We start from the raw sequence: 18,799 nt of genomic DNA on the forward strand, positions 1-18,799 counted from the left end.
GCTTATAAAATTAGTTAAATTGAACCTTCCACGTTAACGACTCTAAACGGTGTATGTATACATGACGTACACAATCATACGCAATCTACATTCTCAAATATCGTTAAGCAAACTAAGTCATTCGCAGCAAATATTTCAACAAGGTTGAATATGAAATTAATCTCGGATTTTAATTACTCACTACGGTACTGCTGGGAATATTTATATATTGCTAGAGAAAAGGCGACAACCAAATCATAGTCATTCGCAGGAAGAGCACAGTTTTGTCACTGACTTTGTAAATATTTGACAACTTTGAAGACAAGGGCTTTCTTAATGATTTTTTCCTTGCGTAGGAAGAGAGAATTCGCGCTCATAAAGATGTTAAGATGGATATACGAGAAAAAATTAAAACTCGGATAACACCATCCATGTAACTTGTGCACCTTCTTTGGCTGAGGAGTAAGTGAGATTTTAATAGACTCCATTAATAGCTTTAGTCGTATGCAGTTCTTGTCGGAAGTATATTATTAGCGTGAATTACTTTATTTTATATGCCTACCTTATGGTACACTCAGCCATATCATTCTTTAGACACATGGTTGCAATTGCAGAAATTCGAATCAACGATTTTCGTTTTTTTTTTTCATCTTTATTACACTTTAAATTTATTCACTAAAAATTGTATTTCTACAGAAACTGGAAGAGGAGAGTTCTGTTAAGGAAAAGAGAGGAAAGTTAAGAGCGGCTCAAAATTCTGAGCTGATTTTGAATAACCAACAAACAGGACTATCCTTTTTTCTGCAAAGCCCCTCAAAACAAACTGTAAACACCTCACTCAAGGTAATGATAATTCGTAAAAATTAATTTCATCTTTGACGTAATTCAAGAAACCTACAGTAAGATTCACTGCGTTATGCAAATTCAATTAAATGTTGCAATTTGTCCTCATTAAGTTACACCATACGCAAACTGAACTGAAGTCTATGACTTGATAAATAAGCAAGTTGACTACTGCGTGAATTTATTATGGGTTCTACCCTAATTAGAACACAAATTGAGTAATGGTAGGAATCATAAATTTGATGGAAGCGTTATTAAATCTGTAGTTTCAAGTAAGTATAAATCACAGGATTAAGTGATAGTGACAACTAGTGCTTCTACCTTCTTCATCCTTTTCAATATTCGCTGATGCGGTGCAAATTTCCCAACGTTGAGGAGTAAATTAAACAGTTTCAATATGATGATGAGCGAAGGGTGCAGTCGACGAACTTTCCAAGCAATTAATGCCATCTTTATATGTTCGCAAAGACATAATTTTATGTGAAGTCACCAATGGCTATAGCATATGCATAACCATAAATTTTATAGATTTTTTAGAGATGCGAATAAGTTTACAAACGATTGTAAATATAAGAATGACTCAATCAAATTAATATTTTATATAAGAAGTTTGTATTTTTCCAAGCCAGGATAAGTAATGAGTCGGCTATCGGACAATACAAATGCAAGAAGTATAGTTCCATTGACCGAATCAACGAATATATGGTGAAGTATCAGAGAAATATGTAGTGCTTCAAAACCGTAATGTGTAGGCATCATACTATCTACAATCTTCAGAAATCCTTCTCGTATCAAAGTCGATTTCTGCCTTTTCACGAATAATTTCCTACAAAGCAGGTTTTTAAACTGAGAAAACATTGTGAATCCAATTACATCAAGTGGTATTTAGTGTCAGCTTATTTAGATAATATCAACGAACCAAATATTTGAATTGGATTACAAAGAAACGGTCTAAAGGGAATAAAACAGAAACAAACAATTTAAGGTCATGAACGTCAAGCAACTACACGTAGGTGAGAAAAGAGGTATCCCTCTTTGATGAACAATAGAAATAATGGGGCATTTCGATGAACTCCCAAGAAAGGAGAGAAGCACCAGGGATGCAGGGTCGAATCTCTTCTTGGGCTGAGTATGTAACTGCTGTGCCACAGGGAAGTCGCGTGCATGAGACATGCGAGCGGAACAAAATTAAATCTAAAATCGGTCAACGATTTGAACTCCTCTTTAAAATTCACAAAATGATTGGAAAATTTCTTACATTTAAAGATAATCTAATCGTTTGTCTATCTTACGGTTATTAGTACATCAATTTTAAAAAGAAAAAGGTTGTCATACATATGATTGGTCATTAATCTGAGCTTTAGAGCTTTAGATTGTTGAGCAAAGGTGTACCAGGTAGACGTACTGGCAAAAGGTATGCCTTTAGATACCGACGTTAGTTAGTATTCTTCGTCCCAATCTTGCCTAACCCTTTTGGAGATAAGCATGAGCTCGCCTGACGCAGAGGAATTTATTTTTCTAGGCGTTTTTAGACAAGTGAACAGAGGGCTAAGTTGTTAACAGCATTTTTTGGAACGGGGTCCATAAGATAAAACAATCAGTTATTTCAGACCTGATTAGATTGTTATGTTTCCAGCTACTCATGTAGTTAGTTGAATGTGGGTCCATAGAGCATTGCCAGGATGTAAGCATTCCGCGATAATCACAACTCTTAAGATGTTACAATTACAAGCTATATGGCGGCTAACTCGGCTATTAGAACGGAAATCCCATTGGTTCGAAAGCTATGGCTTTCCTCACTCGGTTAGATGATGTCTTGTATAAAACTGTTTAGCGTAGTATGAAACTTGTTGAAGACTGCAGAGTAGCCATTGGCTGCTAAAAGATATTTCTCAATTTTTGTGGCGGCCTTGGGGTTATTTTTTTTCAAATTTGACTGTTATGTTATCTTTCTACGAATAGGAAGCATTTCGTGGACTAGTCTAAAAATTACATGCTTTGGTGTGGATATCGCAAGTCCCAAACATCTACGGAATTGATCAGCCGCAAGTGAGTTAATTTTCTGTTACTTCGACCATAGACGAGGCTGTATACCAGATTGTTCAATTAGTTTTGCGGTTCGATAAAAAACACAATTTTATGGTTTGAAATTCATTTTATTATTCAGTATAGTCTCCGTGAACATCAATACACTTGTTCCAACGAGATTCCAATTTATGAATTGCTTCGCTGAATTGAGAACCTGGAAGGGCTGAAAAATACGCTTCCACAGCTGTTATGAGCTCATCATTTGATGAAAAACGCTTTCCACGCATGAATTTTTTAGGTCTGGAAAGATCGAAGTGGCTGGGGGCCAAATCTGGTGAATACATGGATACGCCAACAATTCAAACTTGATTTCGTGGATTTTAGCCATTGTCAAAATGCTCTTGTGACGCTGTGCATTGTCCTGATGAAAAAGAATTTTTTTCTCCTGCAAACCTGTTTTTTTCACGAATTTTTCCCTTCAGCTGGTCTAAAAGGTTACAATAGTATTCAGAATTTATTATTTTACCAGTTTGCAAATAATTCACAAGGAAAATTCCTTTCGCATCCCACAAAACTGATGCTAGCACCTTCTTGCCCGATTTCTGGACACGAACTCGTTTCGGAGCAGAAGAACCTCACTCCACCCTTTGAATGTAAAGCAACTACACAACAACACTCCACTCTTTGCCTCTTGTTTTGATTCAGGGTCATGATGATAGACCCAAGTATCATCCATAATCATGAATCGACCCACAAAATCGACTTTATCCTTTCGAAAACCCTCTAAACGAATTCGCATTCGAATATGTTTTTGTGAGCGAATGTGGCACCCATTATGCACACAGCTTTCTGAAACCCAATACTTCAGTCAAAATATTGCTTACAGTGCCCAATACGATGCCTTGGGCTTCTAGTAAATTTATTTCAGTCACTCGACGCTTTTCCAATACAATATCCTGTATTTTTTCGACGATTTCTGGTGTTGTCGTTGTTTTTGGACGTCCTTGACGTGGATCGTCTTCAAGGCTTGTACGACCACGTTTGAATTCAGCAACCCATCTTTCTACTGTACTAATTGAATGCGAAGGGTCCTTATAAACTTTCAACATTCGTTCATAAATTTCCTTTGCTTTTAAACCTTCAATACTAAATGGATTGTAAACAAAGAATGAATTAACGGATTAAAATGAAACTTTACATACGTTTATATAAAGAGTGTACCAACATAACAAAAAATTGTAGGCTAGTGGCAACGTCCTCTCTTATCGAATCGCAAAACTTATTTAACCCCTAGCATTCAAGTATTGGCTGATTATGTTTCGGAAATTGAGTAGCTCCCATTTACAACCAGAGACCAGTTTGATTGTCCTAGCAGCTGTTTAAGCTTTCGCTAAAATGTCCTCGAAATGGGGTTTGGGTTTTGTGTTCGACGCTCTCCGTTTTCCCAAGAAGGAGATGTTGTTAAGATGATTTAGCGTGTGGCCGTTAACTTTAAGGTAAAACCAGCCCTCTTCTTTCTTATAAAAGTGATGGTGTTGGACATTTCAAACCTAATAGGTAAGCTGAGATAGTTACATATCTCAGTGAAGGATTTTGTCTCTATCATTAGACTTGAAATTGCTCCCTCTCCTGTTTACCGGCTGAAATAATAATGAAGTTGTCAACGTACGGAAAGATCGCTGTATTAAGTTCCGAACTGTTATGAAGTTGAAAAATGTAAAGATTGAGAAGTATGGGACTGCAGCTTCCTTGTTGTAAACCATTTTGGTTGGTTGATGGTCCAAGAAAGATGAAAGAAGAATCCTCCGAAGAATTTTTGGTACCCTACATGAGGTTGAACGATCCCATAGCCTACATAACGACGAAATCTATGAGTAAAACCATGACCGTCAGGTTGTGCATAAAATCGGGCTCAATAGGTTACGGTTGGCAGGTCACTTAATCCGTATGGGTGAGCATGATCCAGCCTGGAAATTCTATAAGGGCAATATCTATGATAGAAAAAAAAAAGACGAGGCAGACCCTGCCTGAAATGGAGCGATGTTGTAGGTCAGGACGCCAGAAAGCTTTTAGGGATATCGAATTGGTGGACCTCGGCGCAAAACCGGGATGTCTGGAGTTCCTTATTAAGACAGGCCTAGACTGGATACCGGTTGTTGCGCCGTTAATGATGATGATGGTCAAAGTTCTGTGTGAAAGAAACCGGAGAGTCCATCGAGCAATGTCAGTGAAAATATTATGTTCCAGGAAAATGTCTTTCAGTAAGCCTAGGTCGACTTTTTCATACGCATTTTATATGGCTAGGTATATGGCCATTGCACTTATTACTTTTTCAACCGAGATGTGTAATAGAAGGTCATTGCTGCAGGAGTTTATCGACATGTGAGTGGCTACATTGTAGGAACATGTTTATAAGTGGTACAAAGGTTTGAAAAAAGGCAGTAGAACGTGTTGACTTGGAACGCCCGGACGACCGTCAACGTCATAACGTGATAAAAGACACTTAAACGAAATAAAGGAATTGGTGTTCGAAAATCGTTGATGGAGAATTAGAGACCCTGTAGATACGGTTGGCGTTCCAATTATCACTTCTCAATGCACGCAGTTAATGCATTAGACCCCTTGCGGGGTACACCAATTCTAAAGGAAAGTCAGTTAGAGCAGAAGAAATCAGAAAAATTACTTTATAATGGAAGGCAATATGGGCAATACGTTAAAACCTCCCTTCCTTACTTGGAGGAAAATTTAAGGAGGAGAGAATCAATAAGCTTGAAGACATTCAAGAAAGTTCGAGGACGTGTATTAAAGATAAAAGCAGTACAGATTGTTTAACAAAAATGCTTTCCGATGTTTTTCGAATCATAATTAAAAAGAAAAAAATTAAACATGAAAGTTAGATCGTTATAACTAAGACTGTCAACAATATGCTGAAAAGTAATCAACTTTAGAACCAAATTATTATTCAATGTCAAATCCAGAAAGCAATCAAAGTCAGTGCAAATAAGAAGCAGAATATGTCCTCAACTGAAATGCCTTCAACAAGTTGCAATGTGATATATTTTAACAGCTAGATTTCTAATACTACTCGAAATCAATGCCAATGATAATACGAGTACTCACTCGTATCCGCCGATTGATATATTCTCTATTCTATATCAAACTCTATCTCAATGATCACGTTGATAGATACGTAGCCATGTGCATTTTGTAGATGCACTCTAATCCGAAGATACGAATTTCAAAAGATGTACTGAAAGTTGACATGATAGATTCTTGATTGTTTCCAATGAGATATTTTCGAAACGAAATGAAACCAGTGAAGAAAAGAAATATTTATGTATTTTCAGGGAAGTGATAATCTAATATCGAAGCTCAATCTATGTAGATACGTAGCAGCTAGTATGAAAATGACATCTGGTCTCCGCGGTGAAGTGGAGCTGATGGAAAGGGATTCAAATGTTGTCGAGTGATACCATTGATATGGTATCCAATATATGTATTTATAATAATGATAATTGATGGCGCAATAATCTAATTTGGATTTAGGCCTTGAAGTATGTCAGAACACTTCATTTCCAAATATATGTACTTGCAAACTTTGGAAACTGGGTTTGTGGTTTCTTCATGTAACAACCTTTAGGCGTGTAGGATTTTGATGAGCGTCTAGTGACGGTCGATGTTTCACTTCAACTCCACATTATTTTAGGAGATATGATGTGAAATATTGTGGAGTTCAAATGAAACGTTAAAAATAAAGGAAGGAGTGACCGGCATTATATGGCAGTTAGGATTTTTTATTTAATAATTCTTGCATTATTTTTTATGTTATTGAAATGCTGCGGCTATTACCCTTTAGCTATTTTCACCCCAAATTCCAATGTTAAATTGATATAGCACATGAAAGATGTCTGCCGCAGATAACGGTGAAGTATTGAAATCCAAAGTAATATTACTCTGGAGGGGTTTTCCCGCAACGACAAAAATAAGTTGAACAAGAAACCGGCCTGAACAATTGCTTTAAAAAACTGAATGTAATCTCTTATCAAAATAAAAACATCCAACATCAGTGTACAAAGTTCTAAGAAAAAGCACAGCGATAATAATTTTTATAGTCAGAAAATATCATGAATGAGTTAGAAATTTTGAAAGTCGAGGTAGCAACTGCAGGAAAGGCAAATAATCTTTTTAATCGAATTGAGGACAACGGCCTCCTTAATGGACCTTTTTCATTTCTACAGTTCGTTATCATGAAGGCTTCTGTTTTCTGATCCGCGGGGGTTGTCCGACCCTTTCCAACCACGACTTCCCCGCTTTCACTATTTTCGTCGCGTAAACTCCCATATCGTCTATGTGATTTGCGAAACACCACATTACAGATTCCATTTCCATTCCATAGCAGATGGTCCAGTACCGAGCCCAGTGGTTATTCTGCTGTGACGTACCAGAGAGTCCTCTCCGGGAGGTACGACTCGAATAAATTCGCCAAGTATTCAGGGTTCGGTTGAATGCGCCTGAATTCAATGTTTTTTTTTTCGAAAAGTTTACCACCGTACTAATTGCAATCGAAATAGAGCGAGCGTGCGAAAACCTATACTAACGCTCCGACGACCAGACGATAGAATACTGAGCCTCCGCTATTGCATTTTCTACTGAGCAAGGAATTATCCTTCTTTTAGGCAAATCTCGAAGGAAAATAGATCAGAACTAGTCTTTGCTGTCAGATTTAAAGCCTTGTTAGGAATGGCATGCAAACCTGAGGCCTTTTTGTTACCGCCAGGGAGGCATTGCCCACTCCAAAAATAGGACCATCGTTTGCTTTCCATTATTTTGGTGGTGAGGAAATGCGATGGCAAAAACTTCTTTGACAAAATGCGGGAAGGTCACCTCATTACCAACCCGGAAGCCCCACCTCAAAGGCTTATGTCGGCATCCTCACAAAGCTTTTTGAACTAGTTCCTATTAGTTTTTTGAATGATCTCATTTAAGTGGTTGCAACTGCCTATGTCTTCTAAGTCTCTAGTAGTCCGCTTAAACGAAAACTTGGGTGCCCAGAGTAGGCGAGGAGGCAGACGGGGCAGTAACCCTGTCGCCTGAGTCAATACCAAGTGCTCAAATGATGCTACCAGAAAATGCTGTATTCACATTTACTTATTGGCCGTAATGCAGTATGCAAATGCTCTAGACCTGGCTAGGGCGAACAGACCCATATATGCATAAGACTCATCTGAAGTGGCTTCGGACATGAAACCTCACCAGAGGTAACCAGTTATTTACTGTTGGCCTCCTTGTGGGAGTTTCATGGGGGTTGCAGTTGTGCCTACATGGCGGGTAGAGCCTACAGAGCGGGTAGAGGGCCAGAGGATTAAGTTGATGCGGCGGGTACTCACGTAAAACCACCAGAACTTACCTGCTGTTGTTCCACCCATAATTAGATTTTCTACTGACTACTGTAACTCATTTCCTTATAACTGTACCATTCCGGGAAAACGGATACCTCTCAAATGCTTTTGCCATCCATCAAGGCAGCCCAAACGGTAGAGCGGCTCGCGAGCGAGAGCTCTTTTTAGAGCTCGATTCGTTCTTCATCTCGCAAGTAATATAGTCATCATCAGCATGCCAAGTAGCCCTTGTAGCTAAAGTTGCATTCATGTATACCAGGTCCACTATAGACCTCATACCCATTCTGACGAAGCCAAAGCATCTAAATGATAGTTTTATTGTCATACGCTCCCTACCAAGCAGATAGCCCAGCCTACTTTTACTCTTACTTCAACCGTCGCTCTGAATTTTGTTATAAGTTACTAGGTGCTCGAGCACAAGGCTGTCGTACGGAAGGTCGCGGTTCAAATCCCGCTGGCGGCAGTGGGATTTGTATCGTGATTTGACGTCGGATACCAGTCGACTCAGCTGTGAATGAGTACCCGAGTCAAATCAGGGTAATAATCTCGGGCGAGCGTAATGCTGACCGCATTGCCTCCTACAGTGTACTGTAGTGTACCGTTACGGTCTTGAATGAAGTGCTCTAACACACTTCAAGGGCCTGATCCAATATGGATTGTTGTGCCAACGATTATTATTATTACTAGGTGCTGTCCAAATTTATTTTTATTAAGTTTCTTTTTCACCCCTGAGTTCGCAATATGACTTTCTTTAAATGTTCTTTCAAACCTCAACTTAAAATTACGAAGACTAATAATCTAACGAAATAATTAATCAATCACTATATTGGACTTAAGTCCCAATATCAAATTTAGACGTTTCAATGAGTGTCTGACTTCAAAATACACAAATATAAATAAATTCAAATGAAAGACAATTTCCGTTCACAGGAATCAACGTCTGCGCCCTCGAAAATTAGGGGATGTACGAGTTTTCCAGGAAATCAATCAATCACCCCACGTTAATATCATATGTGTTCACATCCAAGTACCTTAAGGGCTTATTGCTATGCAATGACAAGGCATTCATGTTAAACACACAACAAATATTTTTCTATATTTAACGTATGCAAATGAACAAAGTCAAGGGAAATTGCAATAGTTGACTTTTTTTCCTGAAGAGCGAGAGTAACATGGTTTATTCCTGCGAAAAAGCATGCAATGAGATTGTAACATGCTACTCTGCATGTGGTTATAGAGTTTAAAGCAAGCGTACTTTATTAAAAATATTTACGATAACTGCCTTACGTGCATGAATAATAATTTAATCTACTTACTTGATTACAGCCTTTTGTAGTTCCACTAAACTAGGGCTCATTTGCGGATTAGCATGTTGGAAAGCTCTTGTCAGCGCCTTCTCTTTGCAATTCACGAGTACCGCCATCCAAGCTTTCTGATCGGCTTCATCTTCAGCTTGAAAATGATATAACCGATTATCTGAAAATAAGTAGGTGCTGAGTGAAAGAAATTTCAACAATAAGATGAACAACTGAATATGCAAGCATTTAAATCACATTATTTGAAAAATCTGAAGACTGAACTCTGCTGCCTTCTGATTCAATCAAATTTACACCAAAAATTTTCTTTGTTGGATAACTAAGTGCTAAAAGTAACTGAGCCAGGCAATTCATTCACATCTTTCACACTTACAGCTTATTAAATCGAATCCGCGCTTATCATCGGGAACATGTTTTATTTGGCAAGTAAGGAGATTAACTCTAGTTGGTGGTTTCGACTCATCAGCATGACATATATCAAGAAAACCATCGGGCGTTACTCGACATCTTCTTTTCTGCCAAACTCTTCTCACTTTCCCTTCACTCTTTTTCAATAAATGTCCCGAACGTGTGATGCCATGATGTTTATCACCTTGCAGTTGGTGCAACGAATAACCGGCACCTTTATCTGTTACCACATTCTCCACACGATCAAAGTCTGGCGTGCTTCGCAACAACGTTCGTAATTCTAAAAGTTGCTTCCGTTCCTCGTCTTGTTTCTGTTTTATTGTTTGCAATTTTAAACTTAAATCTTCTATATATGTGCCAAAATGTTCTATTGTCTTCAGACCGTCCTTGAAGTAACTGAAAAAGGAAGAGAATTTAATGACGAACATGAAGCTTGTATTTGGCGCTGGTGGAGCTTTTTACTTATTCAATGCATGATAGTATTCAATGAAGTGCTGTAATAGTTCAATGCCGGTTTTCGTTTTTATTTCCTTATATTTCAATAAATACTGAAAGTAGAGAGCAAAAAAGTCATTGTAATTAATTCACGTATATGTTGAAGGTTTTAAAAATAATTAACAACAATTAACAATTCCCTTTATATTTCGTCCTCTATTGTACACAATGGTGTACCTAGTTGCTATAAAATTTCCAGACATTGAATACTAATGAAATTAGGAACTAAAAAAAAACTCTAAGCCCTTTCGATTCATTAAAATTAAAGCTTTCAACCCTACGTGTTGAATTTCTCATTTCAATATTTACCTCGCATGTTTGCAATTGGTAAACACGACGTTCCTTCTCCATTTCATCAGCTATTTCGGCTGGATTAACCTCAGTTCGTACCATGCCGACCTCTTTCGCTTGGGCCTTCTTCTCCTTCTCGATTTTTATATATTTGGATTCATAATCTTTTGCCGCCTTGTCGAAGGGACGCTTCATTTCACCCTTAACACCTCGTAGCTCAGACTTTAAGATTGAATCTACTGGGAACATGACTATATTGCTAATATTTTGCATCTGTAAAAAGCCAAGAGAATTAGTTCGCATGAGCTATTTTAATATGCATGCACTCACTAGTGTTTTCATTAAAGCGCTCAGTTCTTTTGTTACTACGGAAAATTTCAGAAACGCTGCTCCTATATCAGGTTCTTCTTGGGATAACGTGATACTGCCTAGCCTTTCTAGTGCCCGGACTAGGCACATTTCGTTATCGACATGCACTAAATGGAAATATAATGAATGATTAATGCTCGGTTTCGAGCAATTGGAGTATTATATGTGATGTGTATATGCTCACCATTTCCGGAACTATGAATAGCTTTTACAGCCTTTTTAAGCTTCGTTAACCCTTCACGATCGAGTTCGAGCCTCTGTAATGAAACGATGAACGTATATTTATTTAATGCACAATTATACAAGGCCTTAAATATATTGACACACAAATAACCGCAGCGGACTGACTAACTGAATTAAATGATATCGTTTAGTACATATTGATAAAAAATTAACATAATCTGCATAATTAAGTAAATTTACAACGGCAATATGTTCGAGTTCATTTTGGTTTTCCACAATGTGAAAAATGACACGTTGTGAATTTTAAATATCACGATTTACGGCTGGAGATGGCGCATTATTTTATAGCAAAATTGCAAATAATTTTATAAGGATATTTTCAATTTTGTAGCTGGGCCGTAAGAACATACTCACTCAAAGTCTTCCCTGCTTGTTATAAGGGCCGACTAAAAGGAATAGAAATTTGTAGGCTAGCAACCAGCAAACAACGCTTCAGGCGAAGGCGAAGGTCCTAGGTCGGTGCTTTCTCCAGCTGGACATTCTGGGCCTAAGCGAAGTAAGATGGTGGATCTCTGAAGACTACTCCTCCCCCTTTTTGCGGCAATGTGCTTTTATACTCCGGAAAGCCGAGTGGTAGCGGACACGAATCGCAAAGCTACCGCAAAGCACACTCTCTTGACCTGGGAGCATATAACCCTAAACCGAAAGATTGGACTCTGCCATACAAAATAGTATCACTTGATCTATTGAAATTTGCATTTAACTCGTTCCATAGATACGAGTTTGCCGATCCGGATGGCACTATTCCTGCTCTAGTAATAAAGGATGCCCTGGGTCTACATATTCGGCATATATACCGTGCTTGCCTAGCACATTTATAGTCCAATTAACTGGCGTGATGTGAAAATAAATATTATATTTATTCCCAAAACACAGACGCAAAAAGCTTCCAACTGATCAATCTAACTTCCATTCTACTAAAAGGACTGGACTGTTTAGTAGATCAGTTTAGAAGGGTTACATATATCCCTAGGTGACCACTGCGCTGTAGGCAACATGTCTATCAGAAAGGCAAATCCACGGAGACAGCATTCCATGAGGCAACGGCAAAAATTGAACAAAACGATGTCCGATAAAGAATACGCGCATTCATGGACATTGAAGCCGGTTTCAATTATGCCTCATCTGCGGCGATTTGTAACGCAGCAAGACAGCACGGAATCGATCGGATCCTTCACATGCTAGAATGAAAAAAGATTCACATATTGGTCGGACAGAAGATTATTGAGGCAGAATGTCTCAGGAGTTGCCACAGGCAACGGTTCTCTATTCCCTGTTCTGGCTCCTGGTTAGAGATACCTTGCTATGGGTCATGGAGGACACAAAGGTCTTTCCAGGAGCATTTGAGGACGATCTAGCCGAAATTATTATCGGCCAGTTTAAGAGCAGAGTATGTGACCGCTTAAATGCAACACTGCATGTAATCCACAGATGGGGCTTTCGTAATAGACTCACGGTGAACATTAGGAAAGCTGAACTAGTTATGTTCACTAGGAATGTCCGATGGGACAGCTACATGCTACCCTACCCTGAGTACACTGACCTGATGCTATTACAAACGAAAAATTTGATCGACACACAGACCTGACACCCGTGTGATCACATTACGCACAGATGGCGGCGGAAGTGGTAGTGGTCACATATTAAGGACGGGCGACACTCTCTCAAGATAGCGGACCCCAAGGGCACTTGGCGCAGAACGGTAGAGAAGAAATGCCATCGTCTCGTGTAGTCTGCGAGCGATGGCGTGTAGGTGTGGTAGACGCGCTATACCCCATCAACCAAGTCATATACTGAATACTTGCTAATCGTACATCAGTAAAGAAACAATACAGATGGATTAATAAATTCTGACCAATGATATTTTCAGCCCTTTTCATGGAACATCATAAAATCAAAACCGTTTGGAAAATATTTACAATTAATGAACATTATTTTGTACCATAATAAAAATGTTTAATCAAATTTAGAAAGTCAAAACACTTTTCTAGTCCTTTCGAGTTTATGACAAGTGGGATATATGTACTTCAAATGAATAGTCAACCTTCAGTTCAAAAGCAAATTATGAAATCAGCGAAATGTAACTTGCTGAACGGTATAGAGTCTCGGAAGAACTATAAGTCCAAAGCGCAGCTCGACAGGGTTGTATTGCTATCGACACTATTTCCTTTCGTGATGGGTGACCCTGTGGTTGGACTGAACTGAGTTACTCTCTCCAAGTCATGAAGTTTGGCCAAATGACTATTGATTTAGAAAAGAAGACAAAAAAATTCCGACTGAAAATAAATACCAAGGCTATCAATCTGATGAGTGAACATTATTTTCCAATTTGCATTAATATTGAAGGCGTCGTAGATACGATACTAAGCGTCAGGTAAACCTTTGGCAGCAAACGGGGGAAGATGTTAAATAGACAAAAGAGGACATGTGAAAAACACAGAATAATAATCCACCCCAAAGGAATTGAGTGATCATGGGATGATAGGCGATCTTTCTCTTTAGAAAAAGAATTACCAACGACAAAAGGAACATTAAGAGCGGACGCTTTGGGAGATTCTCCTATAAGGGTAGTTAACGGGAAGGTTCAAAATTTGTTCTAGCATAAAGAACATGTAGCATGTATTTCAGCAAAAGTCTTAGAGACATACAAACTGTCAGTAAATCCTAAGAGTTGGGTGCAAGTTGAAGCTAAACCCAATGCGATACAGCTGAAGAGTGTAAAACCAAACATGAAAGAACCAACTTTTGTAGACTCTGTGATAATAAAGACAATTTCGTAAAAAAATATTGTAAGGACTGAATTGTTACTTCTGTATTCAGGCAAGACAAAGCGATATCAAAGATGTAATTGGCAAGGGTAGATGTCTCATGCTCAAGGAAGTATAAAAAATGTTCTTCATCCACCGGAATAGAATTTTCGGATCAATTTAGCCGACTTGAAAATGACATAGCAAATTTGCTGGATTAAATTACAAACAAGTTACCTAAGGTAGCGGCAAAATCAAAGCCTGAGATCTCTATCGAACATTTAAATACGAAAGGTGGAAATATTGAAAAAAAATATTACATCTGGAGCAACTTCTATACAACAGACTTCTGACGGCAATGGAACCGAACGGAGGACTATCTGAACTTTCAATTCCGTTGTGCATTACACAGTCGTCAATTGACGAGAATAACAAACATATGGAACTCACAAAGCTTGCAATAGCAACGTTCACACCTTCTCGGTAAACTGGGAACATCAACAATCTCTACAGAGCTTAAAGAAGCAGGATATCATCCATGAAGGTCGGGATTCGGACCCGAGGCAACGAAATTGAGAGACTGTCGCTCAACCGCCTCAACTATCATACTCACGAAGTACATCAACCCGCCGCAAACTAGGAATTTTCAGTTGACGGCCTAGCATCATTCTAGTCTGGTTCGCATTTTCACTTAGAAGTAGGGACTCTCTCAATTTTGATCTTGTACCTCGAGTTGGAGTCCCTTCTAGAATCATAACATGAGCATGAACGCTGAAACTTCGGCTTTCTCCTTAAAAAAGCATAATCCTGCTAAATAGATTAGAAAGCCTTTGTTAGACAAGAACTAAATGGTAAATGCTAAAATGCCAGGTTGAGCTCGCAAAATATGTATATGTGGACTTTAGATAATAGTATCAATCGTAAGACACCGTAGAAAATCCTGCTGTAACTCTGGATTTCAACAAACTAGAAATGAATGAAATCAACTAAAGCCCATTATCTTAACTGCGAATTGAGAACTCACCATTTATTCCACGACGAAATTATCTGCTAGAACCAGTTAGTCATTTGACATAGAGTGCTTAAATATGCTTTTAGAAAAATTCAAAGTTGTCGGAATTTTAGGATAAAAACTTTTATTTCAGCTTCATACATATGTATTTACGAAATTATTGAAAAATACAAACGAAACTGAAAAGTATGCTCCCATTTTCGCGAAGGGCAATCAAATACGATTTTACTTGGAATATATCACATCCGAAATGGGGATATCCGCGATCGTTATGGGGTTGCACCGATCGTGGAAAAGTTGCGAGAGAGGCGTCTTCGATGGTATGGTCACGCAATTCGTGCAAACGAGAATTCACTTGCAAAGATTGGTCTGAACATCGAAGTCGATATTAAACGACCAAAAGGCAGACCTAAGCAACGGTGGCTTGATACGCTGGATGGGGATTTGAAAGCCTCGAGATTGCACCCAGATCAGGCATTCGATAGAGCCAAATGGCGAAGCCGATCACGACGAGCCGACCCCGCTTGTGAACGGGACAAAGGCTGAAGAAAAAAGATAATTTATCTAACTATTACCGTGTCTAAATAGAGTACATACATCAGAGTTCTGGTTTAATGCAGGCGAGCGAAATTGAGAAGCCGCAAGGTCGGGACAACATCTAATGAACTTGAATTTTGTCATTTTAAGTAGATGAAATTATCACTTACGAGAGGACATTGAGTATGACGGAGGAATGGACTATGATGCACATACCGTGCCTATCAAAACGGAAAAGAAGATGCAGTTAGCCTAAGTCTTGGAAGAATGTCAGACTAATGAATCTTGCTCACCGAGACAGTAAATGGAAAACGGTGTGGAGGTTTGAGTGATACAGATCGAGTTACTTTCGCTGACATTTCATATTACCTTATTTATTGAATACTAATAAACCAAAGTGGCCAAGTTAGGTATGATAGTGGTATCGTTTATAGGTGCTGGATTGGAGCACAATCTGTATGTGATACAGGTGGAGCATAAAGTAAGCGCACAGTCGCTGATTATCTTTTTTTTATTTGCAATGAGACTAGACGGCACGCTGGCTGAGCTGGTTGAGCGTCAACCTGTCAACTTCCTTACCCCGGGCACGAATCCTGGTTCGTCATGGATGTTTGTGTTCGCCTTTGTGTTTTCCCATTGCTGTAAACTTATCGCTTGTACACATCCGTATTGCTGCAAGCTTATCGCTTGTACAGCTTTAGTGTGATGATAATGAGACTTAAGCATACTCTGATTACAAATCGAAAATATAAGTAACAGGAAAGAGAGTGTAGATGCCCTATACTCCACAAAAGAAGGAACAGGTGCCATATAATGAGACTGAGTTTCATTAATTCTACACTTAATGCTTTGTGGAAGGAGATAAGCTCACAGCAGCAGATCGAAAATAAACATCCACAATGTAACCAGAATTCGAACCCGGCGTACGACATGAAGAGGCTAATGTTTAAGTTAGCTCGACCATTTATTGTAACAAGCTTCTGATAACTGACATTTTTCATATTGATCTTCAGTATAGTCATCAAACCTGGATTATAGTTTAATTGTGAATTTTGAAAAATTTATGGAATAATCTCGATTGAGTATGTAAATCCTCTGGTGAGCATCCGTCATTAGTGCAATCAGAAAACCGCAAAAGATCACTTTAATCCAAACGTGTTGGAAATTCAATTACAAAAAAATTGAATCTGATATTACCCAATTTCAAGATTTTCAAGGAAAAAGAACGCACCTGACACCACCCCTTTAATCTTTGATTTTATTGTAAAGAATTCAATGTCTTGGGATATCGAGGATTGGTTGATCCTATGAAAAGGGTAGAACAAAGGACGCCACTAGAGCGTGTCCAACGGATTCAGTGGAGCCCAACAAACGTAAGACAACAAGTAGCAAATGGAACGAAACAATCCGAACTTCGAATATTTTCAATTACGGAGCTTTGAATGAATGGATTTAAACTTTGCAAATTCCATTCAGTTTGTAGATAATAAATACTGAACTCGTACCATATCCATCCATTCGGATAAAATTAGTTTGAAAAATAACAACTTAGTTGATTTCTCTTCCTGCATATTGACTATGACTCTGTAAAACAATTTTTAAAATCTTTAACAAACATTTATACAGATAGTAAGAGCATTTATAAGTATATGTACAACAAAGTTATAGTTTCCACTAAGTTTTCTATAGGCGAAACCACTTACATGGAGGTAGGCAAATCGATGAAAATAAACTTCGCCCCACGTTTTGTTCTTCACAATATCGAGAACCTTACGAAAGTTTTCAAACTTCGATAGGGTTTCATGTTATGTATTTCCTTTTGATTGTGCGGCTTTGCAAAGTTTCCATCTCTTACGAAAGTAAAAACGTTTGAATACTTCTGAACTTCTATCGATTGGTATTTTTTTCTTACTTTGAACAATTGGATACCGCGTTCGATTGAATTGTTGGTTACTTTTACGTTTACCATCTGAACCAACTATGCCACATAATAAACATCATTTTCCTAACAATGACTTCCTAAAGAATACCATATTTCTAAAATTGGGTCACGTCTGAAAGCCAATTTCGTATTTCTATCAGAAAATGAGGAATCCGTTTAATTCGGGTTGAGAAATAAAACGGAAGGAGGAGTGGTAAAAAATAACAAATGTTTTCCCTTTTAGAAGTCATCCAATTATAAGTTCCTTCTGAATACCCATCCAATTTTTCCAGTATAGAATTAAACGATGTAACAATCATTTCAACCTCTCCATCAGTCGCCTTCCTCCAGTTGCCTTCAAACGCAGAGAATTTCGTGTGAATAGTTCCCGTTCAGACCTCATCTGATTCGACCCTTTTGCACACTTTTCCATATAACAGTTTCTCAATGTCCTTTCAACATCACTTTTATGTGAGATATGATTGAGTGCTTCCGTTCAGGAGTATCCTTTAAAGCTTCTTAAACATTCATTTGACTCGTTCCCGGAGCTTAAATAGATCCGATCAAAAATGTATATGACATAGTTCCGTGAATAGAAGAGAGACAAGGGTAGAAAAAGGAATCGTGTACCATCCTCGTAATGCTTTTGTTGTAGTAGTGCAGTTGCCTGTTCCTCAACAGGAGCCAAACGGGGCAGACGACAGTGACGATGAATGAACGACAACTTCCCTATTTTTATTCGTGCTGTTGAAGAGGTCTCTACTTGAAAATACACAGAACCTTAACTCTCACCTCCTAACAACTATGTGTAGATGGGTGTAAAATGAAATGAATTCATTATAAGGAGTGCATGCGGTTAATGCGGTATGGCGGAGACACTGCACGTTTTTCTTCTATGTCTGCCTTTTAATATCGCATTTGAAAGTATTTATCCAACGCCTTTAGCTTTGAATATGTATTTGCGTGCTTTCTTAAAATAAATAGAATTCTCAATTCGTTTAAGTATATATACAGAAACAAACTACCTTTCGGTTGGATTTGATGAATGCAGTTGATATTATGAATTAATAAACGCATCTACCACAAGGCAAATGTTTTCTTCTACATTTTCGTAATGAGATTGTAGATGTGTCGATTCTATTCACAGCAAATGTTGATGAGACTTAGTTTTTCTAAACGGCTGTTGACATACTTTTTAAAGGAATAATCAA

The 18,799-nt window shown here is 38.3% G+C and overlaps 1 protein-coding gene across 3 annotated transcripts in view; it reads right to left on the reverse strand.

The window, feature by feature from the left end:
* Nucleotides 1-18,799, reverse strand: part of LOC119651079 (arfGAP with SH3 domain, ANK repeat and PH domain-containing protein) — a 107,508-nt gene that overhangs the window by 16,524 nt on the left and 72,185 nt on the right. For all 3 annotated transcript variants that reach the window (XM_038054424.1, XM_038054441.1, XM_038054432.1), the window contains exons 2-7: nucleotides 11,313-11,385; nucleotides 11,090-11,235; nucleotides 10,778-11,032; nucleotides 10,436-10,521; nucleotides 9,939-10,369; nucleotides 9,566-9,725 (exon numbers count right to left, since the gene is read on the reverse strand). In XM_038054424.1, the coding sequence (XP_037910352.1) occupies nucleotides 9,566-9,725; nucleotides 9,939-10,369; nucleotides 10,436-10,521; nucleotides 10,778-11,032; nucleotides 11,090-11,235; nucleotides 11,313-11,385 (1,151 nt within the window). The remainder of the gene's footprint in view (nucleotides 1-9,565; nucleotides 9,726-9,938; nucleotides 10,370-10,435; nucleotides 10,522-10,777; nucleotides 11,033-11,089; nucleotides 11,236-11,312; nucleotides 11,386-18,799) is intronic.

Source organism: Hermetia illucens, chromosome 1 (assembly GCF_905115235.1).
Source record: "Hermetia illucens chromosome 1, iHerIll2.2.curated.20191125, whole genome shotgun sequence".
Lineage (NCBI taxonomy): Eukaryota > Metazoa > Arthropoda > Insecta > Diptera > Stratiomyidae > Hermetia > Hermetia illucens.